Consider the following 26,937-nt stretch of genomic DNA (forward strand, 5'->3'; position numbering starts at 1 on the left):
AATAACAGGTAATACAGCTTACCTGGGGATACAGAATATATAGGGATAAGTGGTGGAAGATCCTATTGGAAAGGATTTGTAGAGGGTTTTTAGGAGGCAATGAAAATGGATTGGGTGGGAGAGATGAGATGCTTGGTGTCGGAGGGCTCAAAAATAATTGGCAACTGAGTGTTCTAGAAACTAGGGAAAAAGGAGAAACCAAAGATGATTGAGGGGGCTTCCCTGGTGGCGCAGTGGTTAAGAATCTGCCTGCCAATGCAGAAGACACGGGTTCGAGCCCTGGTCCGGGAAGATCCCACGTGCCGCAGAACAACTAAGCCTGTGTGCCACAACTACTGAGCCTGCGCTCTAGAGCCCACGAGCCACAACTACTGAAGCCCGTGTGCCACAACTACTGAAGCTCACGCGCCTAGAGCCCGTGCTCCACAACAAGAAAAGCCACAGCAATGCGAAGCCTGCACATTACAACGAAGAGTAGCCCCTGCTCGTCGCAACCAGAGAAAAGCCTGCGTGCAGCAACGAAGACCCAAAAGCAGCCAAAAATAAAAAATAAATTAAAATTAAAAAAAAAAAAAAGATGACAGGTTTTTATTTCTGGATGACTGAGGGAACAGTGGTACAAAAGTAAGGAGAAGAAACTATTGTTTGAAGAGTGGGGGGAAAGGAAAGATGGAGCAATCATTTTAATTTTAGATATGTTGCATTTAAAGCCCAGATGAAATTCCCTGGTGGTCCAGTGGTTAGGACTCACCGCTTTCACTGCCGCAGCCAAGGTTCAATGCCTGATTGGGGAACTAAGATCCTGCAAGCCGCAGCATGGCCAAAAGAAAAAAAAAAGTCAAATGAAATATATCATTGGAAATTTAGGCAACAAATGTTAACTTCTCATTTTATTAAGAAGTTTGGATTAAAAGGAAGACCAGACAGAGGACAATAACTGGAGGTTGCTGAGAGCTGAAGCTTTATCGAAATTGACAATCTGATTACAGAGGGCTTTATCAAAATTTAAACCCTGACCTCAAATCTCTCCTGCATTTCATCGACCTTCTGTATCTTGCTGTCACTCAAATTGCTTCACTCCATAGCTCCTCTATGACCACAGCTTCCTTTACTTCCACTCCTGCTGTTCTCTTTTCTTATTGCATCTGATCTCTACCTGCCCTGTGATCTCTAATCCTTTGACACCTCTGCATTCACCTGGTCCAACAGTCCCCTTCTGTTTTCAATTGCCTTTCTCTCCAGTCCGGACCTCCAGGTCAGTCATTTGAATTCTGCCCTTTCTGGCATCTTGCAATAACACCTCTTCCCCTAGAAGTTACCTTCCTCTCCTCCATTCCACATCCAAAGGACCATTCTCTTAACCCGCGAAAGCCCAAAAGGGCAATGAACCTATAATCACAATCACAATATTATGACTATCAGCTCCAGGGAAATTATCCTCTGCAATGGGAATTAACACTGTAAGGAGCCCCTGCTTTTGAAGGGGACCAGAGCAGGCATATCTTGTTGGGCTTCATTTGTGCCTGAAATCTATGGTACTCTTATTGGATAATATACTCTAGGAATTAATTAAGAAGGTAAATAGATTAGGTCACCTTTTTTCTAGTTTTGTTTTATTTCCAAATTTCTGAAGTGTATAAGGAGAAGGGAGCTGGTATGGGGACATAAGGAGGAAGCAGCTTCTGAGGTCCCTTAAGGTGATAGTGTATAAGAGTACTGTGCTGGCATCCTGTTTCTTTCTGAAACCAGACCTGTGAGTAAAAAACAGCATTGGATAGGGACTTCGAGGCAGCATTAGTCTTTTTTAAAAAAATTGAAGTATAGGGAATTCTCTTGTGGTCCAGTGGTTAAGACTCCCGCTCTCACGGCTGGGGGCCCTGGTCGGGGAACTAAGATCCCACAAGCCATGCAGCACGACGAAAAAAAAAATAATTGAAGTTAGTTGATTTGCAATATTATATTAGTCTCAGGTGTACAACATAGTGATTCAATATTTTTATAGATTATACTCAATTGAAAGTTATTTTAAAATATTGGCTATATTCCCTGTGCTGTACAGTATATCCTTGTAGACTCACAGACATAGAGAACGAACTAGTGGTTACCAGTGGGCAAAGGGAAAGTGGGGTGGGGGATTAAGAGGCACAAACTACTATGTATAAAATAGACAGCACTAGTCTTGATTGGAAACCCTGGCTCCCCCAAACCTACCTACCTACGCTGTGGTAGCTCCTGACTAGCCTCAGGGAAGCAGGTAATTTACAGTGGGCGCCTATCTTTTGGTAGCTGAAGACCCTTAGACTTTCATGTACATAGCACAGGGAGCCAGCAGAGGGAGTTGTGGTCCTAGAACTTTCTTCAGAGCTTCTAAGTTCTGATTTTGCAAGAGATCTTCCCTGGCTCCGTCCAAATCTCCTGTGCAATAAGAATTTAACTTGAGATATGCCTGAGTTTGCTGCCAGATCCCTGGTGTGAGCAGATGGGGAGCTTCCGCATAACTGTTTAAACTTGAAAGCCATAAGGAACTCTTGATCGCAAGGAAACGCCTGTTTACTGTGCAGATCCAAATCAAGCAACTCTCAAGAAATGGGTGTGCCTTCTTGACCTCGATCCTTATTGATCTTGGTATCAGTACCTCCAGTGACGCGTCCTCAGGGGCGGGAGAAAGTTAACGCCTTATGGGGGGGGGGGTTGGAAAAAGAGGAAGCCTGACTGTTGCTGCAGAAAGTCCCCACGGGGGAGGTGGGGATACTGTCTGGGTAGCATTAAACAGTGAGTGCCCTGTAGGAACCTTGGGTGCCTGGGTGCCTGGGTGTAGCGCCTGGGTGTAGAACCTTGCATCGGCTCTGATTTTGAATCAGAAGATTTGCAGCTGGCCAGTAAGGGATTTATCAGACAGTTGACTAATGATCTTGATTTTAATAGGAAGCCTCTGTGAAAGGGGATGCAGCTTCTGCTAGATATTGTGAACTTCTGAATCACTAGGTTTGGCTCTGCTTTTGGGCACTCAGAAAACCCTGGCATTTCCAAACCACTTTCCCTTTTGCTTCAGGACATAGATTACCCAAGCCTGCACTATGGAGAATGGGGACGGTAATGAGGGCACCTCAGCTTTTCACGTGCCTGAGTGGATGGTGAGTTCTTTGGTCACTTTGCTTTTCCTTCTGTTTCTTGATAATGAGGCAGCCATTTCTGACAGGTGATAGGGATCGCTGTGCAAAGTCCCTACCAAGGCCTGTGGTTGGGAAAACAGTTATTACTCTAATTTCTGACTAATTCCTATGTCCTGGGTCACCCTTGCAGCTTTCTGTTCTTTTTTCTTAAAAAAAATTTTTTTTTTTAAATTATGAGTGAGCTGGGAAGGTCTGAGAGCTGCCTGGCCAGAGTCAGCTTATTGCCTGGCTGTCTGGGCTGGGGTGAGCTTCCCCACTGCTGCCGGTGTACCGCATGGATTGTGTTATACTGTGATTGCTTTGCATTCTATTTGCAAACTGATGCTTAGTTTACTTCTCATGAGGGTAAAGAAAAAGAATAGTGAGGGGAAAAAAAACAAAAACAACTTGTAGAAATGGTGCTCTCTCTCAAGCCTAAAAAGACTTAAGACATTTATCCCCTATCTTCCCATTTTTCTCCCACCAGCCAAAACAGTTCCCCAAATATTCTTTATATGTGTGTTTCTAAAAGGCAGGAAATATATAGCTCTCTTTTTTAATTAATTAATTAATTTAAAAAAATTTTTGGCCATGCCGCATGGCATGTGGGATCTTAGTTCCCCAACTAGGGATCGAACCCGTGCCCCCTACAGTGGAATAGTGGAGTCTTAACCACTGGACCACCAGGGAAGTCCCTATGTAGCTCCCTTGGTGCTATTTTTCAAAATACCTTTTTTGCCTGATATTTTTAATATAATTATAATAAGGACTTAATTTGTTGATAAGAACTAGCACATAAAACCTAATATTTTAGATCCAATTTTAACTTTTGATTTAAAAACAGCAACCATTCTTATGTTCCTGTATGCTTTCTTCCGGGTTTAGCCTGATTTCTTACAGTCTATATACTGCTTATGTTTTTATATATATATATATATACACACACATATATAATATATATATTAAATGTATATATTTTTCCCTGTTGAAAACTGGTTAGACTGTATACAACATATTCCAAGTTCTTTTCAGTGTTTATGGAATTATGGGCTTAGAGAAATAACCATCAGTAATGAGACTGATATATAGTAGACCTAACAAAGGCCCAACTGACTAGCCCATGTTTCAACTCCCATAACAAATATTATTTTTGTTGCGGCTATTCCTCTTGTTGTTCTTAATGTTGTTCCAGAACCTTGTGCTCAGTTTTAAGACATTTGATCAAAAGAAATCCTACCCATCCACAAGCTTATTTCAAATAACGCAGTGTTTTAGAATTAATGGGGGGGTCTGGGCAAGATGGCGGAAGAGTAAGACGTGGAGATCACCTTCCTTCCCACAGATACATTAGAATTAACGGAAAAAATTCAGATAATAATTCTAGTTGGATTTCTAAGTTTGTTTTTGAATCTCCAGCACTCACTAATAACAAGAAAGAGGAGCAGGAATTCTGGTTTTCTTAGGTGAGGGCCCACATTAAGATATTAACCTTTGGTACTTCTATAAAGGAATATTACAGAAGAATTCCGCAGGACACTGGTGTGTCAACTCAATCAACGAAAGTGTTATAGTAACTCTTATTCTTATAAATAATAATACATCTCGGCGCTGTCTTATCTGCTGAGCACATCCTCTCAAGAGGAGCTCCTACTGGACTTTTACCTACTCACCTTCTTTTTATTTAAGTGAATAAGATAACTGTCCTAAAGGAGTTAGTGTGACTATTGCTCAAGCGATACCACCTAAGACTTCCCAGCTTTTAAAAAACATTCTTTAATAAAGCACAGCTCTGCTTTGTTTTCAATATGGCGCCTCTTTTACTTAGCGATTTCCTGGCCCTTCTCTCTCAAAAACCAGCACAGTACCTTTGATCAGTAGATTTTTTTAAGACCAATGAGAAAAAGTAGGGAGGGGCTGGCCTCAATAACTCAGTTTTTTCACCTGTTATCTTTCCCTTGCCAAAGATTAACCTCTTGAGGCTTTCTTTCAGATACCACGTAAGTTGTTAAGTTCTGACCTGGTCTGAGAGTGCTTCATTAGGCTGCCACCAGTATCCACTTAGCCTCCGCTGTGAGCCACTGAACACCCTCTAGTGTGTTGCCTATAGATTTCCAGACTTTACCTGTGAAATGTTAGAGTGCCTTTGAATCCCCAAGAGGAAACCCTGGAGCCAGTTCCCACAGTGGGTCAAAATTTCCATTTAAGACAGCTTTAACAAATAACTCATGTTCCAGTTTACATATTAATGTAATGAATTTTCCACTGAGACTATCCTTGCCCCCAAAGGAAGTATGACAAGGCTCTCAAACCTTCTTTCAGGGGGAAAATTTAGCAGAGAAAGGTGCATTATAATACCTCCCTTCTTGTTAATGATCAGTAGCAAAAAGGGACTGGCATACCCCTCAGAGAATAGGACTCAAGACCACAGACAGCGGTTGACAGTACTCACATCTGTGACTCCCAGCAGGGAAATAAGCCAGGACGAAGTTTGAAGAACCCATCTTGAGAATTGACAAGGTAGACCTTCGAGTTAACATTCCATCATTCACTGGAAAACTTCTGCTAGAGCCTCTGCTCCCCAGCTATTTTCATGTGAAAGATTTTCTTAGCCTTGTTCAGGCAGTTTTACTGCTAAAAGGTTGGGGAACTCATCCTTTTAAAGACTGTCTTTATTAATATATTTTCACTTCCCCTGAGAAATCTTTAGTCCCTAGTGGTAGGTGAAAATACCTCCTCTTATGTGCATGGAGATCAGCAGTAACCTTTTTTTAAGTTTCTACATCTTAATATTTCCTCCTCCCACTCAAGCTCTTTGTAGTACTTGGTACTTTTCCGTAGGAAATCTAATTCACTTTCTTGAGTACCCAGCCAGCTGGTTACCCGATTTTCTTTCGGCTAGAAGTAATCCCTATTATAGATGAAGAATTTGTTCCAGCAGCTCATTTGGCTTGGAAGAGAGAGATGTCTCTAAGAATGCTTGAACCATATCTATTTGGAAGTGAGACAAAAACCTTTAAGGTATCTGGTAAATGGCGGTAGAGGTAGCTTCACTATAACTCTGGGTCAGGATTGACACTTAAAGCAAAGACCCATTTGAGAAACTGATGAAAACTATGGACCCTCTCCCTAGGAAAATATACACATACTCAACATTTTGCATTCTGTTTTAGAGCATCTAGACATCCATGGACTCTAGGTGAAGAACTTTTGACCTAAAAAAATAGAAATGTTAATATTTTATATTTGTGTATCATTATGTTACCTCCAAAACCTTCTCACATACATTATTTTATTTTCTCAGCACACATTTGAGATAGACAAAGTAGGTATTATTGTTCCTATTTTACAAATGAGGATTACAGATGTTAAGTACTAGAAATGTTAAGAAATGGAGATACAAAAAAGAACCTCTGATCACCATCCTTTGTAGTACTACTTTCTGTACTTGAAAAGGAATTAATTTGTTTTTTCTTGGCGTGCTCCTCTATAGGGTAAACAGATCTTCTATCCTCCCCATGAATCCTATTTTTCTTAATGCGTTAACCATCTATTCTTAGCCTTAAATTGTAGAAATCAGAATTAGACCCAGTTCTCTTTATATCCTGTGCTGTGTATAAAGAAAGGATTACCTCATTCCATTCTCTGACCTTTGAAATAAGCTTTTCTTTTCTGCCTATGAATATGCCTCCATGGTCATAGCCATAGATAGGATAAAATGGTTGGTTAAGGAGTGAGTTAAGAGAGTTCGGTCGAATTTATTCATGCTTGGAGAGAGTGTTAGAGCAGTGGTTCTCAAACTGTGGTCCCCAGACCAGCAGCAGCAGCAGCAGCATCTGGAAACTTGTTAGAAATGCAAAATTTTGGTCCCCACCCAGATTTACTAAATCAGAAACCCTGGGGTGGGGCCTTGCAATGCATTTTAATAAGCTCACTGGGTGATTTTGATGAACCTAAAATTTGAGAACTGCTTTGATAGATAAACTTGTTAAGTGGTAAGGCTTTTCCTGTCAGTCATAGTATCCTAAACTGCCTTCTGGTTGTATTTGGTATAGAGCTGCAGCTCCCTCTGCTCAGGCCTAGTGACTTAAGCCATTAGACCAAGGAGTTCCTTTTCACCTGAGTGAGGAAAATGAGGAACCAGCTGAGAGTGTTCTAGGGTGAATATCCTTGGTTAGGAAGAGCAGAAGTTTAGAGACTCATAAAGCAAGCAAAAAGATATTGGTCTGTCTCATTTCATGAAATTGTGAATTAGAGATCAAGATTGTCATGGATGATGGTGAACATCAATATTTGAGTTCAATTAATTTCCGTTTCAATTTTTGGTAGTGGCATTGGGCAAAGTTGCCAATTAAAGCGCTGTTAGATTTCAAATTCTTATATGATTTAGCCATTTCAGACTTGTGGTTTGATCAGAGCCCCAAAATTATCTGCGATAATGTCCTTTCTGAAACCCAATCCAATAAGAAAGTAAATTTAAGGAGCAATTTTAAATTAAATAAATTTATGATAAATTAAGAGGAATGACATGTATACACTGATGTGTATAAAATTGATGACTAATAAAGAAAAAAAAAAAGAGGAATGAGGTGGGGCTGGTACACCCAGGGGAGTTTTTGGTCTTCTGATCAATATCATAAGGTTTGGTGTAGTGGAAAGAGCTTCGGCTCTGGCGTAAACACAGGCTCACGTTCTAGTCCCATTTACTTGCTGTGAGACCTCAGGCAAATCATTTGTTCTCTCAATACAGTCATTTGTACTTTCCTAATTTGTCAAATGGGGATAATTATGCCAAATTTTTAAGATTCTTATACTGATTAACAGAAGTAGCGTATACACAGGCCTCTGCGTAGTAGGCTCTTAATAAATATTAGTTCTCCTCCCCTTATTCTGTTCTTCCAGGGACCTTTTCTCTCAAAATAAAGATTACCCCCAAAAAAAAAACTACCATTTTATGTTCTTTCTTGTGCTCAACAAGCACTCATTTTTTTAAAAAAAAATCATATCTGGGATTTTATAGTTAGGGAATTTAAAATGGTATAACTACAAAGAACATGAACAAATCCAAATAATTTCCAAAGCTATTATCTTAACACCATCTGTATGGATGACACTGGGGGGAAATACAGAAATGATTCACAACTGAGGGCTGGTTCAGAGGGCTTGTTTTCTAATGAGGAGATCAATATGTAACTAACAGTCTATTATGAAGACCAGAGGAAATAAGGTAGAGAGAATGAATTAAAATAGATGTGGAAGGATCTTTGACTTCTGCTGGGATCTAACTAACCTAATTTGATTGCCCGATTCCTGGTCTACGCAGCGGTGATTTTCTGTGGCATTGTCAATATGGCACTTTCAAGGGTCACATTCCAATAATGAACCTCTTCTCCATTTGCTGACACATCTGTCTGCATGCAAATGTTAACATCACTAACCCCCTTTCATCTTCTATTCAAATTCAAAAATAAATTACCTGTTCTCTCTAGGGTCAAACTCCCATATCTTGGAGATGAACAATGATAGTAAATTACTGAAAATAACAAGCGGATAAACAAATAAATTGAAATGGTCTCTGGGGAAATGCACGACGCATAATTGTCTATTAGATATACCGCCAGTAGTTTGTCCTCCTACCCTTCTCATCTGTTCCATCAGCCTTCCCAGGAGAATATGTCTCTCCAGCCCCTTTCTCCACACTGGTCACTCTTATCATGCATTAGCCCATAGCATCTTTCCATGATTAATAGGGAGTCACCTCTGTGCAAGAGTTTGTTTTATATCTTCTGTGGCATATTTTTATGAATTGTAAAGTTATCAGATTTATCATGGCATAAAAGTCTCTACAAACTAGCTCCTGTTTTTTATTCAGCTACATGCCCTACTACTTCTAACTTCCTGTATACATGTACTTGGTTCTTTGTCATACTGGGTTCCTGGCAGTTCCCTGTTCCTTTTGCTCTGTGAATATTGCTCTATGTACCTAGAAGGGCCACCCTACTTTACTCATCTGGAAAATTCATTCTCCTGAGTCAAGTATCAGATTAAACTCCTCTTCTAGGAAAACTTCCCTAACATACCTTGCTGACTTTATGTCACCATGTTGTATGCTGCCACTGAATCTTGAACACATTTCTGTTATAGTACAGGCTTGTATATCTTTCTGTACCTGTGACTGACTATTCCATGAACTATTTGAGGGCAGGAACTATATGTTTTGTTCTACATTTTTAACGCCTGACACTCTAGGAACCCAATAAGTTTCTGATGCATAAATCAAAGAATCAATCAGAGTCTATGCCTCCATTAAGGGAGAAAAGCTGTACACATAAAAACAAATCTTTCATTTATTTATTCATATGTATATTTAGTACCTTTCTCCCTGTGCCAAATGGTGTACTTGGCAGGAAGAATAAAAGGATGAGTAAACGTGATGCTAGACCTGGAGGAGCTCACTTTCTCATAGAGTAGCAGACATGTGATCCCTCATTTCAGTGATGCTAAGACATTACTGATCATCACATGTGCCATTATGTTATGAACAAGCACTCATTCTAAAGGAAGAATTCAAATCACATTCCCACCCCAATCTCTGTAACATATAGTTGAACGTAGCTTTCCTATTCACTGGGTCCCTTTCAGAAACCAACAAATAAATAATGTGATTCTTTGCCCTTTCATTTGACTCTATTTGATATGCAACAAGGTCATTATGATTCTGGGGGCCCTGGGGAACTAGAAAACTCCCTATGCCAGTCACACCTTCCACAAAACACAGTTTTTGAAAAAAGCAAGCAGATCACTGGACACCTAATCAGCAACAATCTTGAGATGGGACTAGAAACCGAATGTCAAAACCTGCATAAAAAGATGAACAATTAAGAGTAAAGCAGTGGTCTGAGAAAGTTGATTTTCTTGGTGACAGAGCTGAAACCTGTGTTCCCAGTTTGACTAACCCAAGGACACAGAGTGTAGGTTAGGGGCTGCCTGAGCACTTGGCTCCATTTTTTTTTTTTTTTTTTCTTACCATCTTTATAAATTCCCTCATTGTTTTAGTGGCTCTGTAGTTAATTTTTTTCTAATGAGACTAGGTTAACTAAAGTCATCTGACATGGAAAAGGAGGAGGTAAGGTTAAAAAGGAAGCTAATTAGCAAGTTAATTATAGCAGGTAAAAAAGTGCACCGGTTATATAAATAAGCTATTGTTATGCACATGCAAGTTGGGCCTTGTCAAGGGACTTGTTAAAGTTTAGAGGTCAGGGGATCCGTGTAATTAGGTGTTTAGGGAAAAAATAATAATAATAAAAGCAAAACAGCCACCAGAATTAGGAATGGCTGATGAGCCACTAACAGAAATGCCTTATTAAATTGGGCTCTACTGCTGGAGGGGTCGTTGGAGCTGCTTCAGGGTTTCCAGGGAAGGCACCTCCACCAAAACAACGAAAAGAAAAGCTAGCTGGAACCAGAGCCAACAGAATTGCTGATGAGGAAAGTTTAAAGGCCCAGCCACAAGGGCCCCTGGACTGGAGAGGTGGCAGTAGGGCTGGTGATGTCACTATGCTGAGCAACAAGAAGAAATACATTGTCAATGGCAACTCTGGGATTAAAGCCCAGGTGAGGCTAAGCTCTTATTTACCAGTCTTGCTGCCGCTATAGCCACTGTTGTAAAAGGCCAGCTGCTTTTGCCCTCCTTTCCTGCTTTCGTCCCTTCTTCTGGCGTAAGGTGAGCTGCGCCTCTCCTAACAGTCTCTTTCCCTTCCTCGCCTTGCTGCCTGTTGGAATTAGGCAATTTTCTCTCAAATGGATAAGGAGGGTTCCCTTAAAGGACTCTCTGATTTCAGATAAGGTAGGAAAGTTAGAGGTAGAACCTACCAGAGTATCCCAACCGGGGTGGGAAGATTACTGTATTACAAGTAGGAGTGAAAAATGTAATGGCACGTAACTGTTAAGGGGAGGTGGGCACCAGGGATGGGTTGTCAGTAAAAGATAAACATTTATTTCTTGGGGAAATTGTATAACTTATTCTATATAAGTGATTAGTCTCTTTTTAATATTCTTCTGTCTTAAAGAAACTCGAGTTCAGGGTCTGACAAGTAAACAAGATTTAGAACCCTATGTCTCTGAGTGCAGAAAGCCTACCTAGCCTAGTCTTTACTGCCAAAAGATAGCCTAAACTTGGGAATTCCCTGACGGGACAGTGGTTAGGGCTCTGCGCTTCCACTGCAGGGGGTATGGGTTTGATCCCTGGTCCGGGAACTGAGATCCCACAAACTGCACAGCGCAGCCAGAAAAAAAAAAGATATCCTAAACTTGACTTGGGTAGGAGGAAGTACTGTAAATGGAGGGGACTTTATAGAGAAGAGAGCTCAGTTTAAGGTAACTGGTTTGAAATGATGGCGCAGCTAGATGGCTACATGGTTTGGTATTGGGGTAAATGGGTGTGTGCCCACCCACCCCATCCTACAAATCTAGAGAAGTAGAGTGACTGGCCCCCTCTAGTGGTGTGTGAGTGGGAGGGGGTGGTACATAATCTAAGGCAGGGTTTGTCTGTTACTCTTTTTTAAAAGTAGGCACGACTGACATTAGTGACTCATTGTGGCCTTTGGAAAGTCAATGACTACTCCTTTTCCTAGATGGGCCTCTAAAAAAGAATAAAGACATATTATTGTCTTGAACAAGGTTGGTGAAATGCAAGCCAGGGTTTTGAGCTTGACTGCTACTCCCCTCCCCATCTTCTCACCCACCTTCTTCCCCTTCCCCACTTTTTTTTTTTTTTTTTTACCCTTAAAAATTCTTTTAACTGTAGACTTGGCTTATGGTTACCATATTTACTTAATATTCAATCAAGTACAGACTCTGAAGATAGAGTAAGATTCATCGTTTTGGCACATGGTTGCCTATTATGTGTCAGGCGTTTTCGCCTGAGGATATAAAGGTGAATAAGATACATGGCTCCTGCCTTTATGGAGCCTAGTTTGTACAGGATACAGGTAGATAGTTGTATTCACTGTGATAGGAGAAGTACATGGAAGTTCATGTACATTCCATGGAACTGCATAAAAGGGCACTTCATCTTTTTGGAATAAATTGCTACTTCAGTAAAATAATTTTGCCATTTTTCATTTTGGGAAATGCTTCTGATCCAAAGAATTTTCTTATTGCTGAAAACAATTTGCAAACTCTAAAGTACTACACAGGCTATATTTGTTGTTATAGCTATGAAAATGCTATGAATTCCCCTAAAAGGCATGCTAAGCTAATTTGATTTGGCATTGGTCCCCTTGTCTGAATACTCAAATGACTCAGTAGTTACCTCTAACTGCAGGAAATGTGCTGCTTTCATTCTGGTATGCCGTATCTGTGTTCTGCCCATCAAGGAACCATCTTTTTATCATGAAAAGCAGAATCAGTTGTCAGATCTTTGATTTTTCCTGCCTCGGTGCCAATTGGATCTACATCTAAGCAATTATGCAAACATTCAATTAGGGAAAAAGAAAGAAAGATATTTGTTGAATAATGATATGAGCTTTGATGTGGAGTGTTATAAAGTATCAGCTGAACCTTGAACAGTAGGAAAAAGAGATAAAATTGCAAAAAAGTCATGATCAGATATTGTCCAAAATGCAACCTCCAAGAGTATTGAGGTTTATACATATTCAGTCCACTTATCCACTCCTACATCTGTTATAGTTAACAAATTATCAACCTTGTGGCTTTTAGTATTTTGTGATACCAAACATTAAAAATTATAAATTAGGGAATTCCCTGGTGGTCCAGTGGTTAGGACTCTGTGCTTTCACTGCCATGGCCTGGGTTCATTCTCTGGTTGGGCAACTAAGATCCTGCAAGCTGCAGGGCGTGGCCAAAATTAAAAAAATTTTTTTTAAATAATAGATTAATTTTTACTATACTTATTAGTACTGAAAAGCTAATTAATGCATTTTAGAAAGCCTTTAAAAAGCTAGAGTGACTACCTGCAAGAGTTACAAGAACAGTGAATTTGTAGGGGTGGGAGTTGGGGAACCAGGTATTAATTGAATCACCTGCTATGTTTCATGGTTTGCATACATTGTTTCATATAACCCTCTCTAAAACTTTTGAAGTAAGTTCTTTCATCTTTGTTGTATTTACAAGAAGAGGAGGGTCACAAAAACATCTTGATGAACAGCATATAGCTAATGAGTGACATAACCAGGGTTTAAATGCAGTTCCAGAAAGCTCTGTATGAATAGAAAGCTTTTTTTTTTTTTCTATTATACCATACTATGTCCCGAGAATCTTAAAACCTGAAGGCAGGTCACTTTACCTTTCTGTATCTTGCAGTTTCTCATCTTAGATGTATGAAGATTGGAATAGATAGTCTCAAAGATTCTTTCCAGCTTTAATTTTCAGTGAAACTATGGAAAGGATTTCTGAATATGACTTGACTTTCTAAAAATTTATTTTAACTGGTACATCCCCTTCTCCCTTTGATTGCAAGAGGTATATAGTCAGAGAGTGTTTCCAGGATTTAAATTTCATAGAAACAGAGTAGGTAAAGAATGAAAAATCATTCTCTCCAACAGTCTTAACATTCCAAATGTGGGTTAGTGCAATCAGATCAGCTATGAGGGAAGGTAAGATCCTATAATGCAAGCCTTGAATTGCTGTCTCAAAATGGAGGTTATTTTCCTTTGTGTAACTAGAGTTCTTTTTCTTAGCAGATCCAATTTGCTGACCAGAAGCAAGAATTCAACAAACGTCCCACCAAAATTGGACGTCGCTCTCTGTCTCGCTCCATTTCTCAGTCATCTACTGACAGCTATAGCTCAGGTGAGGACTGAACGGCTATGGACCCACTTGCGGAGGCTACTTAAGTATGATCAATGGACCCTCCTGTCTATCCCAGGCTAATTAAGAATGATCAAGCCTATGTTTTGGTATAAACACTTCGATTCTCAGTGGAAATTTGGACCAAAATTCTGGATGGAAACTTTGGATTCCTGTTGGGGATTCAGAGTGGAGCTTAATAGAGGCTTCCTCTTCCAGTAAAGGCAGAAGAGGGTGATTAAGGAAACTGAGCTCTGACTTATTCAGAGGGTGAGAGTATGTTGCTCACTAATGACCTTCACTGAGCGGCATGTATGAAGACGTGTTTTTTCCATTCTTTGAAAATAAAAGAGGGGTTCCCCATACATCCATCTGGGAAACCTTAATTGCCCTGAGAAACAGTGAAATCATTGTAGCTAGTTCAAGTGAGCCCTTTGCCTTCTCTTCTAAGCTGTGACATTGTATTGTCTGTTACTCCTTCCTTCCTGGCAGTGGCATTAATTCCAATATATGGGCCCTGGGCTTGAGTTATCATTTAATGCCAGATGAATATTAACATGTGAGACCTTTTGTCGGCACTGACCATTTGTTTTTTGTTGGTTTTGTTTTGTTTTGTTTTGTTTTTTAACATCTTTATTGGAGTATAATTGCTTTACAACGTTGTGTTAGTTTCTGCTGTATAACAAAGTGAACCAGCTATATGTATACATATATCCCCATATCCCCTCCCTCTTGTGTCTCCCTCCCACCCTCCCTATCCCACCCCTCTAGGTGGCCACAAAGCACCGAGCTGATCTCCCTGTGCTATGCAGCTGCTTCCCACTAGCTATTGACCATTTGTTCATCAGCGCCCAGTTTATGTCTGATCTAATATGGAGCTATTTTATTTTGCTCTTATGTAGGAATGTGGTAGGAAGCTGAGTGTTTATCCTAGTTACCTCTTCACATTATAAATAGAACATTCATTAGAAAATTTTCATCGTGACCTGAAATTTTGTTTTTCACACAAATAGGAAAGTAGTGTTTGTTATGTAAAGTTGAAGAAAGCTTATTTGAGACACTGTAACTTTTAGATTGGGTAGATTGTTATTTACACTTTTTACATTTCTTGTTTTACATTTCCCCCACAATCACATAATGTAAATCCCTAGGGATTCTGGTCTAAAGATACGAATTTTGTACCTATGTAATTCTGTTAAAATAACCAGCAGAATAATAAATCATTAAATAAATAATTTTCAATAACTGTTGAAAATTCATGAACCAGTTACTATAACTCTGGAAACTATAATAGTTGTGCAAATGTGAATTGTAAAAGAGTGTGTACATTTTAGACTCTTGAGTTTGTGCATGTTATCTAAAGATTGATAACTAAATAATAATAGTACTAAAATTTAACTTCAGCTCAATCTCTTCCCTACACACTGGATCCACATTTCCAACTATGTTCCTGCAGAGAAAACCAGTGCCTGCCTTCCCACAGAAGTCCCCTATGCAGGGACGGTACTTACAAAATATCTATTTACCCAGAAGACTGGGTTTGACGCCTTTCTTTTTTAAGTGAACACATAGTTGCCTGGTATAGCTCATTGGTGAGTGATATTGACTGATGTCACCACCCTGCATAGATTGGACCTTTTAGGTTGAACTATGTGAAATTGCCATTTCTATAGTAAAAAACATTATCAACCTTATATCTCCATTTAAGGGTACTAAGTTCAGGAGTATGGAGTCGAAACATCCTGGGACTTGGAAAATAACTTAAAGATCAGTTATTCAGCTTCCCATTGGATGCTGGAATTGCCTTGATGGCATCCCTGACAAATGGCCATCTGGCCTCTTTGGGAGCATTTTAGATCATAGGTTGATCCTTGCTTGATCTAGTAATTTAACTCCCAATAAGCTCTTATACAATCCCTAATATTTAAAGATTTTATTTAGAAATAAAAATCACCATATTTGGCTGCCTGATTTGGGGGGCATCCCACTGTCCTGGTTAACCTCATCTGGATATAGTCCAGATTGTGTCCTTTTAAAAATATTATGCCTGTGAATATAATATTCTAGGTATGGTCCAAAATAATCTATAGTAGGTGTTATTTCCATAAACTCAGTGCTTTTCAAATGAAACCTAAGATTATGTTTCCTTCTTTTGCAGCTGTGTCACACACACTGTTACCTTCTCTTGTTTCCACATGAGCAATTGTCAAACCCTTTTAAACAGTCTGTGAATGGAGATGCCTACTGCCTATAGTCTTGGACTGGGAGTTAGGAGAGACCTAGTTTCTAGGCTTTTTTTTTTTTTTTTTTTTTTTTTTTTTTATTTTTGGCTGCATTGGGTCTTTGTTGCTGCGTGTGGGCGGCATGTGGGATCTTCCCGGACCAGGACTCAAACCCGTGTCCCCTACATTGGCAGGCGGATTCTTAACCACTGCGCCACCAGGGAAGCCCAAGTTTCTAGACTTTGATCAGTGTGTGATTTGTTGTGTGATCCTGGAAAACTCTGACAGCCTGAAATGCTCATAACAGAGGCAATGGGAAAGTTATATGAGGTAACACAGAAAAAGCTCCATACTCATCAAATGAAAAGCCAGGAATAACAGAATTACAGCTTTCTAAATATGAGAAGACATGCAAATGCATGTCAGTAAGAACTTGGAACCCATTTTCAGCATATGTTATATTTTAATTGACTATAGAAATTAACATTGTTAGAGCCCCAAAGACTGATCCTTGGACTTCTTCCCTTCTGTGTTTATCTCTTCCCAAGTGAACTCATTCAGTCTCATAGTTTTAAATACCGTATACTGGTGTTTGATTCTCAAATTTTATCTCTAGCCCAAATCTCTCCTCTGCACACTAGCCCCAGATATTCAACTGCCTGCTCAGTCCTTTCACTTGGATGTTTTATAGGCATCTCAGCCCTCCCATGTCTTAAAAACTGAATTGCTGAGTTCCAACCTTGCCCCTCTTCAGTCTATTCTCAATGCTGCAGCCAGATTCATTTTTTAAAATAAGTCAGATCGTATCACTTCTTAGCTCCAAACCCTCCAGTGGCTTCCCAGTCTCGCTCTGAGTAAGAGCTAAAGTTCTCACAATGGCCTACAAGACCCTATACCATCCACCCTCACATTATATTTCTAATCACATCTCTAATTTCCCAAACTTTCCTCCTCCCCTGGCTATTTTGTTCACTCCAGTCGTGCTATCCTACTAACTGTCATTTTGAAACATGCCAGGCATTCTCCTGCCTTAAGGTCTTTGCACTTGCTATTTCCTCTGCCTGGAATGCTCTAGGATACCCTCACTGGGTATCTTGCCTCCTTAGGTTCTTAACCAAAGATCACCTTCTCACTGAAACCTATCCTCTTTTAAAATTGTACAGACACCCTACACCTATCAAATTTTCCTCCTTTATTTTTCTCCATAGCACTTATTATCATATAACATATAATTTATTGTTGTCTTTCTTCCCTTACTTGAATATGAGATCCATGAGAGCAGAGATTTTTATCTCTTTGGTATTGCTTTATTCCCACCACTTAGAACTGTGTTTGACACATAAGAGGTGCTCAATAAATACATATTGGGGAAAGGTGTCCAGAGACATTCTTATTATACAACTTTACACCCCTGTAAAGGAGTATACACCTCTGATACACTCTCTGTATGTGAAGAGTTAGAAGGTTTATGACATTTCAAAAAAAGATACCTTCCTGTCCAAAGTGCTTGTTTTTTGTTTTTTGTTTTTTTTTTCAAAGTGCTTGTTTTGATGAAGATACTTAGAGTCTTACTTAGGCTGTGGCGTACTCTCCCTTCCTAATGATCCTAATACTAAGTTTTGCCATGCTTTTATTTAGGAACCTCTTCTGGCCTTTTCAACCAGGTTCCTCCTGGGAATCATAGAACACAGAAAAGAATGGTTCTTCAAAGGAGGGATCATAACTAGTACCCTGCTAGATGCAGAGGAGAGAAGTTAATTCATATATTCAGTGGATGCTTCAAGACATTAGGGCTTAATTCTAGTGGAACCCAGACTGAAAGGGGCTACATCAATCCTTGAAATTATTTTATAAAAAACAAACTTCTAAAAACTCTTTCTCTAAGCACAAAACCCTTAAAAACAAATGAATAGAAGAGACTTTTCTTCAAAGTCAGATCATTCTCAGTGATATATTTCTGAAAATGCTGTCTTTGCAGTGAGTTAATTGGTTAAGGATAAGGAAAGAGGAGTAAAGTTCCTTAGTTCATAATTGGTTCTCCTAAAGCTTGAAGTATTTTCAGATTTTTCCAAATAACAAAGTTTTGTTTGTCTATATTTTGGTTGCTAACATAGCTTTTCACATATTTCTAGTGTTATCAATGAAATCTGCTGCACATTGACACACGGGTGATTACTGTTATTCCATTACCAAATGAATAGATTGGGCCCAAGAGGAACTGCCTGACTTAAAATAGTCTAATAGGACTAATTCAGCCAGAAGTCTGACTGCTTCTTCTCCTAGCAATAACCCACAATATCACAGCTGCTAGGAGGTAAGGCTTAATCAGGCTTGAGCCATAGAACATATGTATGCCAGTTCCATGGGGTAGATTGTGGATTAGTGATTCACCAAATTATGTTTTGATTCTGAGATACCATGAAACAAGAGAACATCCCATGATAGAGTTATTTTGTACTTAGTATTACTTTTCTACCTAGAAATTGAACCCTTTTTTTGTGATTATCTCATTTAGTCATAAGATTTTTCTGGTGGGAGTTAGGGGAAAGAGAGAGCATGGGGAGAGAGAGGATCTATTATACTCCCTATTTTATGGTTGGATAAATTGAAAATTGGTCACTTAACCAGTTAGAGGTGAAGCTAGAGCTAAGGTCTCAGACCTGTACTTCAGTAGGTGATTGTCTTGATTATCGGTTGTTCATTTTTAACTAAATTATGACTCTGGGCTTCAGAATGTGCTGACAATTCCAAACACTTTAGAAACTGTTCAAGCATGTAAATATATATATATATATGTGTGTGTGTGTGTGTGTGTGTGTGTGTGTGTGTGTGTGTGTGTGTGTTGGGTTTCTCTAAATTTTCCTAGGAAGAATTTTTAATTCTCTCTCAACTATTTTCATGAATATGCTACTTTAAATATAGTGGCAGAAATGAGTTATGGATTAAAAAAAAATGGTAGTTCAGGAATAATCTTTCCACTGTGTTTGCAACAATAACATTCTCTTGGTCTAAGTGTGTCAGCCATTTTGCATTCACATATTAGTACAGTCTAGACAACTGATACTTTTGGATCTCACTTGATAACAGGTCTGTATAAAGGGCTCTTTGAAAACAAATCCATTTTGGCTCAAAGAAAAAGATTGGTTGAACTAACTATAACCAGTTGACTACTGTTAAGAAAAGAAAATACTGTTTTTTCCCTTTAGAAAAGGGAAGTAGTATAAATAATTTTTTTCTTTGAGTTGGAAGAAAACCAAAAATTTGAGTACTTCTCTTAAGGAGAATTTTAGGGGGGTTTGTTGTTGTTTGGTTGGCTTTTTTCCCCTGACTTGTCCTTAAAAGCTGAAGAGGCATAGGGAGAGGAGAGCTATTCTGGGTAGAGTTAGGACTCCAGTCTCAACCTTTTTCATCACTGCCAGCCAACCACCTGCTGCTTGGGTAAATTAATAGATGACGGAGGTAGAGAAAAAAAGAAACTGCTAAATAATATTGTATGTATGTCATTCCTTTCCCATTCAAAATCCTATAGCTAAGTAAGAACGCTTGAAGATGTTATATTTGGTATTGAATTAAAAATATGTACAAAACCCAGTAATAATATCAGGTATCATTTACTGAGTGCTTAATTACTTTATGCCAGCATTGCACTAAGCACTTTACGTACATTATTTTATTTAATCTTCTCAACAACTTGACTCTGACAAATCATGTCTGCATATTATATAGTCTGCTTGATAGCACATATTACAACCATACAGAAAGAAAAACTCTAAATAATTAATTCTGTAATTAGTTATTTCATGTCTGACTCACCTACTAGACTGAAAATCCCATGAAGGCAAAGACAGTTGATATCTGTCCTGTATCCCCAGCACTTAGACTGTGCCTGGTACATAGTAGATGCACAATAAAAGTTCATTGAATGAACAACTGAATGTGTGAATGACTGAATACATGAATGAATTAACAACCCTATGAAAAAGGTTCTGGTATCACCTCTACTTTATACCCAGAAGCAGAGACTGAGACTCCAACCAAAATCTCTCTGACTCCAGAACACTTAACCACTGTATTTAAATGGCCATTAGGGAGCATAAAAATCATCATGGCTCTGGAAAAGGATTTGAAATTTCAGGATACTCTGCATGTGAAGACTTTCTTCAAAAGCAACTTTTCTATAAATTTGGATCAGGATTAGGATGGCTGTTATCTTTCTTCTCTCAGGTGATAGAAGCATGGTTCCCCTAAGCCTCTGACTCATAAGCCATTTCTGAGTATTGATTGGTGAAACAGGTGACTGCCCAAGAAACTGTTTCTGGGCTCTGTTGCCAAAGGTACTTTGAGCTCTCACTCACCCTAGGAGGGAGAACCATAGACTTTTTGTACAGATTATCTCCTTTCAAGAACAAAAGTCCCTTTGGGGATTTATTAATTCCCCCACCTCCCCTGGTGTTCATGTTCTTTCTTGTTGCCTCCTGTTGGGACTTTGCTCTAGGGCAGTTTTCCAGCTCCAAGAGAGACACTCGGGCCCCTGCTGCCCAAACATTTTGTAGCACCATGCTTGATTAACTGGGCAAGGTCAGACTTGCCTTTTACAGCCCTCCCAGAGATAGACCCTTTGCTAAGAAATCCCAGAAATGCCTTAATTCTCTGGATATAAGTAGATCAGGAGACCCTAGGAGCTCTGAGCTTTTGCAGCTTTCTCCCCTTAAAAGTGATGGAAGTACTTCTTATCTCATTGAGAAATATATAATGCTTTATAGACAGTGCTTTATGTCCCCAACCTTCCTCCCCCCAAAACCTTGAGGACTGCTTAGGAAGAAACTATCCTCAGGAACTTAAACAAATCAAAGAAAGAGATTACTTCAAATCATCCAGCAAATGATTAGCAACTACAGAATTATATGAAGACTAAAAAGACCTCAGTCAAACATGGGAATGGCAGCAGCAGTAGCTGCCTATTAGCCACAATCAAAAGTCTTAGACCTTCCACCCTCTAGTGTATGTTGCTAAATGGATTAGTCATCAGAACATTTAATTATACGGAAAGAGGATTCATCTGCTTCTTTGGGAATCTAAAATGCCTAATGCAGGACCCACTGAGGCCAGCAAGAAGGGAGAGCACACTGAATACTTCATTGTCAATGTCTAATTGGGTCTGCAGGCATAGTTCAGCCTCATCAGAGCCAGTCTTAAAAAAGAAAGCTCTGTTTTGTCAGACAAACACTTTTTGTGTGGTTCTTAATTACTTTCCCATGGGTTCCTTGTTTTCTAGGTCTTATCTGTTCAGTTACTGTACTGAAACACAAATTACATCAGGTGTTTAAGCAGCAAGCAGAGAAGGGTAGCTAGGATCCCAGAAACCCACAGGTTAATCACCATGATCATGCATTAAGAACTTGAACCTATTGCTACCGTGGAATAACCTCTCTCTTTTTTCATTTTCAAGGACTTCTGCATGTTCTGAAGATAAAGTTAGCCTTAGATTCCAAGTTAATGCTACCCAGGAGGAATGTCTTTGGCAACGTCTCTCAGCTTCCTCTTTCTGGCCTGTGGATAGCACTTTCCATGGGTGATGATTGACACAGCTCCTTGGTGCCACTTAGGTGCTTACCAAATGTGTAAATTTACAAGGTGCTGGATTACTAGAAAAGCCTCAGTTCACTCCATGGTTTGGAGTTTTAAAGGAAGCCATTTTTTCCCTCTAAAGGTATTTTATTCTGTCATTCCAGCTGCTTCATATACAGATAGCTCTGATGATGAGACATCTCCCAGGGACAAGCAGCAAAAGAACTCTAAGGGAAGCAGTGACTTCTGTGTCAAGAACATCAAACAGGCAGAGTTTGGACGAAGAGAAATTGAAATTGCTGAACAAGGTAAAGAAAGTAAACACCTTTTCCTCTCAAGCTGCCTGTGTCTTTTTGTCCATGTTAATTCCTTTTTACATCCTGGGGTCTAGTAGTTTGTGAAATTTCAGTGTGATTTTGAAGAATACTTATAACAAAAGAAATATGGGCTCAGGAAACACTGTGGGGAGGGAGTAAACTCTAGAGGGTCTAGAAGGAACCCCTGTACAAGGAAGAGGGGGAGAGACTAGATAAGGGGGACTGGGATATAGGGAATTAAACATTGGACCATTTACCTCTGGAAGTCTCTTATAACAGAAAAATCAAGTTTAATGTTTTGATCCCTTGAGAAGCTTAATCTAACAGAGAACCTGATTGGGGAAGGATCTTATCTTAAGACAGTACGTTTTTCTGTTATTCTTTACCTCTCATCCCTCCTCTCTAAAATTGCTGCGTGTGTATTGGGCCTTTTCAGAAATGCCGGCGCTGATGGCTTTGAGGAAGAGAGCTCAAGGAGAGAAACCTTTGGCTGGAGCCAAAATTGTGGGTTGCACACACATCACTGCTCAGACTGCTGTGAGTCCTTTTCCTTTCTCCACATAACAATAGTTAATAACAGCCACCAGCTATTGAGGGCCGGCACCATGCCAAGCACTAGTTCCGCACTTAACAAGTGCTCATTAACCCTCATACTGGCCATGTAAAAGCACATATTCCTGTTTCCATTTTATAAATGAGGAAGCTGAAGCTCAGGGAGTTTAAGTAATTTGTCCAAGGTTATACAGCTAGTAAACCACAGAATTGAGATTTAAACTTCAATATATCTGATTCCCAAGCTTATTCTTTCTCCAGTCTTCTCCATTGCTTCCCCTTATCTTCCCTTCCAGTGTCATTTCTACACGGCACCTCTGTATTAGGCTGCTTTCAGCTGCAAATAAGAGAAAACCTGATTCAACCTGGATTGTACATAAGGGAATTCATGACATTGTATAGCTAGAAGTCCAGAGGTAAGGTGGACTTCAGATGAAGGCTCTCAGGGCTCAGTTTCATCTATCTGTGATTCTCTTGGAGCTGCCTCCTCTCTGTGCTTACTTTATCCTCAGGCTGATAGCAAGATGGTTACAGCTCTTTAAGCCATCCCAGACTGACATGAAGAGGAAGAAGGACCATTTCTTCCTCTCTCCCAAGAGCAAGGAAACCTTTCCCAGAAGTCCTCCAGGGTACTCTGTCATGTCACTGAGCAGAACTGGATCACATGCTCATGCCCCACCAGTCCTGGCAGAGGAACTGGGGTTACCGTAATGGGTTTAGATCCGTAATTTTCACCCTTGTCAGATTCACTGACCCCTTTTGATTAAAAAATATGTTTTGCAACGGCCCAGTATTTTCTTGAAATGAAATTCAGATATAGCATAGCTAGGTACATATAATTTTTAAAAAATAAATGTAAAATCTTACTGAAATATGAAGGAAGAATAAAAGGAAAGTAATTTATAATAAAATAATGTGTATTTCAATATGTAAGTGCTTGGGTACAAGTAGAGTTGAATAGTCAGATATTTGTACTTACTTATAGCATTATTTGAATGTGAGTGCTACAAATGTATATACATAGAAATGTGTTACTGGTTCCAGAGCATCAGAGAAATATTGCCAAATTATATAATTTTCTGAAATTATAAACAACTTTTTATAAATTTCTGAATAACAACAGTATCAAAAATATGAGTTTTCGGGCTTCCCTGGTGGCGCAGTGGTTGAGAATCTGCCTGCCAACGCAGGGGACACGGGTTCGAGCCCTGGTCTCGGAAGATCCCACATGCCGCGGAGCAACTAGGCCCGTGAGCCACAACTACTGAGCCTGCGCGTCTGGAGCCTGTGCTCCGCAAAAAGAGAGGCCACGATAGTGAGAGGCCCGCGCACCGCGATGAAGAGTGGCCCCCACTTGCCGCAACTAGAGAAAGCCCTCGCACAGAAACGAAGACCCAACACAGCCAAAAAATAAATATAAAAATAAATTAAAAAAAAAAAAAGACCCTATTTCCAAATAAGGTTACATTTAAAAAAAAAAAATATGAGTTTTCTCTTGGTTTATACACTTGTTGCATTCTTGGAAAAACTATTATTGTTTTGTATTAAAACTACAACAATACCTTTGTTGATATGTAAAGTGGACTAAAGTTCTAAACTCAGATAATTATAAATAGATTTCTCACTCATGTGAACTTTTCATTGGAACACTTGAAAATTGTACCAGATATGGCATGGTTTTTTTGTTCTAGGAGACTGTCCTACACTTTCGAAATGTCAAGATCCCTGGCCCTACCCACTAAATACCAGTAACACTCCCCTACCAATTACCGTGACAACCAAAAATGCCCCCACGGTTTTCCAAAGTTCCTCTGCTGAGAACCACGGACTTAGAGTCGCCATCATCAAAGATGTAATACATACTAAGTTGCCAACCATAATGAGACCACTACAGGAAATCAGTGTATTAAGAAATTGTCTGGACTCCTTTATGGGATTTATAAGATCCAGGTCATTTGTATGACTAGATCTCTTCCAAAAGATTGTCTCGTAAGCACAACGCTATGTGGCCACATTCCTTATTCAGAACAGCAGAGATTCCTCAAGACACAGCTACTGTTAGCGTCTTCCCTGTGAGACTTTTCTGGGTTATGTGTTCTCTGAGGAAAAGGATATCTTGGCACCCCAAAATTAGTATAATAAATTGAAAAGCTATCACTTTTTGGAGCTATAGACTAATGAATCAAGGCAGAAACACTCTTGGAACCTTTTTTGGGCTTCCCCAGTCAGAGACATGAGACTTCAGTGTGGTGGCTTAAAATAGTTAGTGCTTCTGTACTGTCTCATGTTGCTAAATTACATCTAGTTTCTTTTTTACCCCCTGGCTCATAAACATTACCACTCTTCAAGTTTACCTTCTTTTTTTTTCCTGAATGGAGTAATCAAAATTAGTTTACCAATTTTAATATTATTTTATTGTTCCCTCCCCACATTTTTCTGTTTCCTTTAAAAAAATAATTACAAAGGAATTTTGCTTTGTTTTTTTTAATCTCTATTTTATTTTTCTGATTACAGAAGTAATTCATGTTCATTTTACAATATTCAAGCATTACCACAATCTGTAATGTAGAAAGACAAAGTCTGCTATAATCCCATGCTCCAGAAATAACTATCATGGTTAACAGTTTCCTGTCCATGTTTCTAATAGACTTGGATCTAAATATTTATATTTTTTAGGTATTTTTCCATAGTTCCTTCCAACCAGATTCCTTAGCTACTCTCTCTAAACAGTAATGATTTAAAGTCGAGTTAAACCAGCTTCTGAGCTCTGTCCTCCTCCCACTTCTACCTGCCTTCACTTCTGCTTGAGCCCTAATAGCCAGCAGTCTTGACTCATAGTTCTTTAAATAGTTCTTATATTCTTGGTCCTAGTCACTTTTCTAGTTAATTTATATTGCTTTGTAGGTAAGTCTCAGTATCATTCTTTTGTTTGGCACATTGAGGAATCCTAGTTATAGAAATTCAGAAATTCTTTAAGGTGAAAATTAAAACAGGATAGAAAAAAATTGGATTGGATATTGAAAGGTAAAGAAATTAAGATATAAGAGTAGTTCTGCTGTGGCCTTAGACAAATTATGTGAGAGAGTTAGCCTAGTGGAGTTGTTTGCACGTATTTTTTTTTTAATTAGAGCATATTTTTAATTAGAATTTTTATTTTGTATATAAATATTAGAAAATACAAATTTTTAAAAATGAAAATTATCAGTACCCAAAGTTAAGCACTGTCAGGAAATTTTAAAACAAACCTTTTCACCAAAGATTTATCCTTGTTAAAAGAGCTCTTAATCGAAGCAGTAGGGTGGTACATTACCTTCTTCTTTTTTTTTTTTTTAATATTTATTCATTTATTTATTTGGCTGCATTGGGTCTTAGTTGCGGTATGCGGGATCTTCGTTGCAGTGTGTGGGATCTTTAGTTGCGGCATGTGGGATCTGTTTAGTGGTGGCATGTGGGATCTTTTTCGTGGTGGCATGTGGGATCTAGTTCCCTGACCGGGGATTGAACCTGGGCTCCCTGCATTGGGAATGCAGAGTCTTAACCATTGGACCACCAGGGAAGTCCCTATACTACCTTCTTATAAAGAAGCCTATCTCCATCTTACATACTGAAGTGAAAGTAAGTCAGGATCAAATCAGTGGATTAAGTTTATTTTAATAATTTTTAAAAAATTGAAATACACATAGATTTATAGAAAAGTCACAAACACAGTACAGATAACTTTTTTTCTGAACCGTTGAAGAGTAAGTTGCCAACCTTATGATGCTCCCACAAATACCTTAGTGTATATTTTCTACAAACAAGAACATTCTCCTGTCCAACCAGTACAGCCATTCAAAATTAGGAAATTAACATTGATTCATTATTGCCATCTAATCCTCAGGTCCCATCTGAGCTTCACTAATTGTCCCAATAATACTTTTTTATAACCAAAGGATCCAGTCCATAGTTATGTGTCTCATTTAATTGTCATCTCTTTAGTCTCCTGCAGTGCTGGATAGTTCATCAGTCTTTCCTTGACTTTCATGACCTTGACACTTTGAAGATTATAGACAAATTATTCTGTAGTATGTCCTTAGTACGTAGAAAATGATGCTGTGCTTTTTTCATTTAATCCTATTGGATGGCACTTGTTTTCGATTTGTCCCATAACTGATGTTCATTTTGATCCCTTGATGGAGGTGGTGTCTGCCAGACTTTTCTAGTGTAAAAGTTATTTTTCCCCTTTTGTAATTAATAAGTATTTTGTGAGGTAGTAATACGAAACTGTGTAAATATCCCATTCTTCATCAAACTTTCCATTTATTCATTCATTTATGTATT

The 26,937-nt window shown here is 39.1% G+C and overlaps 1 protein-coding gene across 4 annotated transcripts in view; it reads left to right on the forward strand.

Moving 5' to 3' along the window:
* Window positions 1–26,937, forward strand: part of AHCYL2 (adenosylhomocysteinase like 2) — a 174,522-nt gene that overhangs the window by 109,269 nt on the left and 38,316 nt on the right. Inside the window, exons 1-4 of one of the 4 annotated variants that reach the window (XM_082399188.1) lie at window positions 9,752–10,763; window positions 13,850–13,961; window positions 21,913–22,056; window positions 22,502–22,602. In XM_082399188.1, the coding sequence (XP_082255314.1) occupies window positions 10,707–10,763; window positions 13,850–13,961; window positions 21,913–22,056; window positions 22,502–22,602 (414 nt within the window). In that variant the 5' untranslated portion in view covers window positions 9,752–10,706. Of the gene's footprint in view, window positions 1–9,751; window positions 10,764–13,849; window positions 13,962–21,912; window positions 22,057–22,501; window positions 22,603–26,937 lie in introns of those variants that run through there. The other 3 variants (XM_082399189.1, XM_082399186.1, XM_082399187.1) reach the window with 3 other exon arrangements.

This window comes from Balaenoptera borealis (assembly GCF_965194805.1).
Source record: "Balaenoptera borealis genome assembly, chromosome: 7".
In the NCBI taxonomy this organism is placed as follows: domain Eukaryota; kingdom Metazoa; phylum Chordata; class Mammalia; order Artiodactyla; family Balaenopteridae; genus Balaenoptera; species Balaenoptera borealis.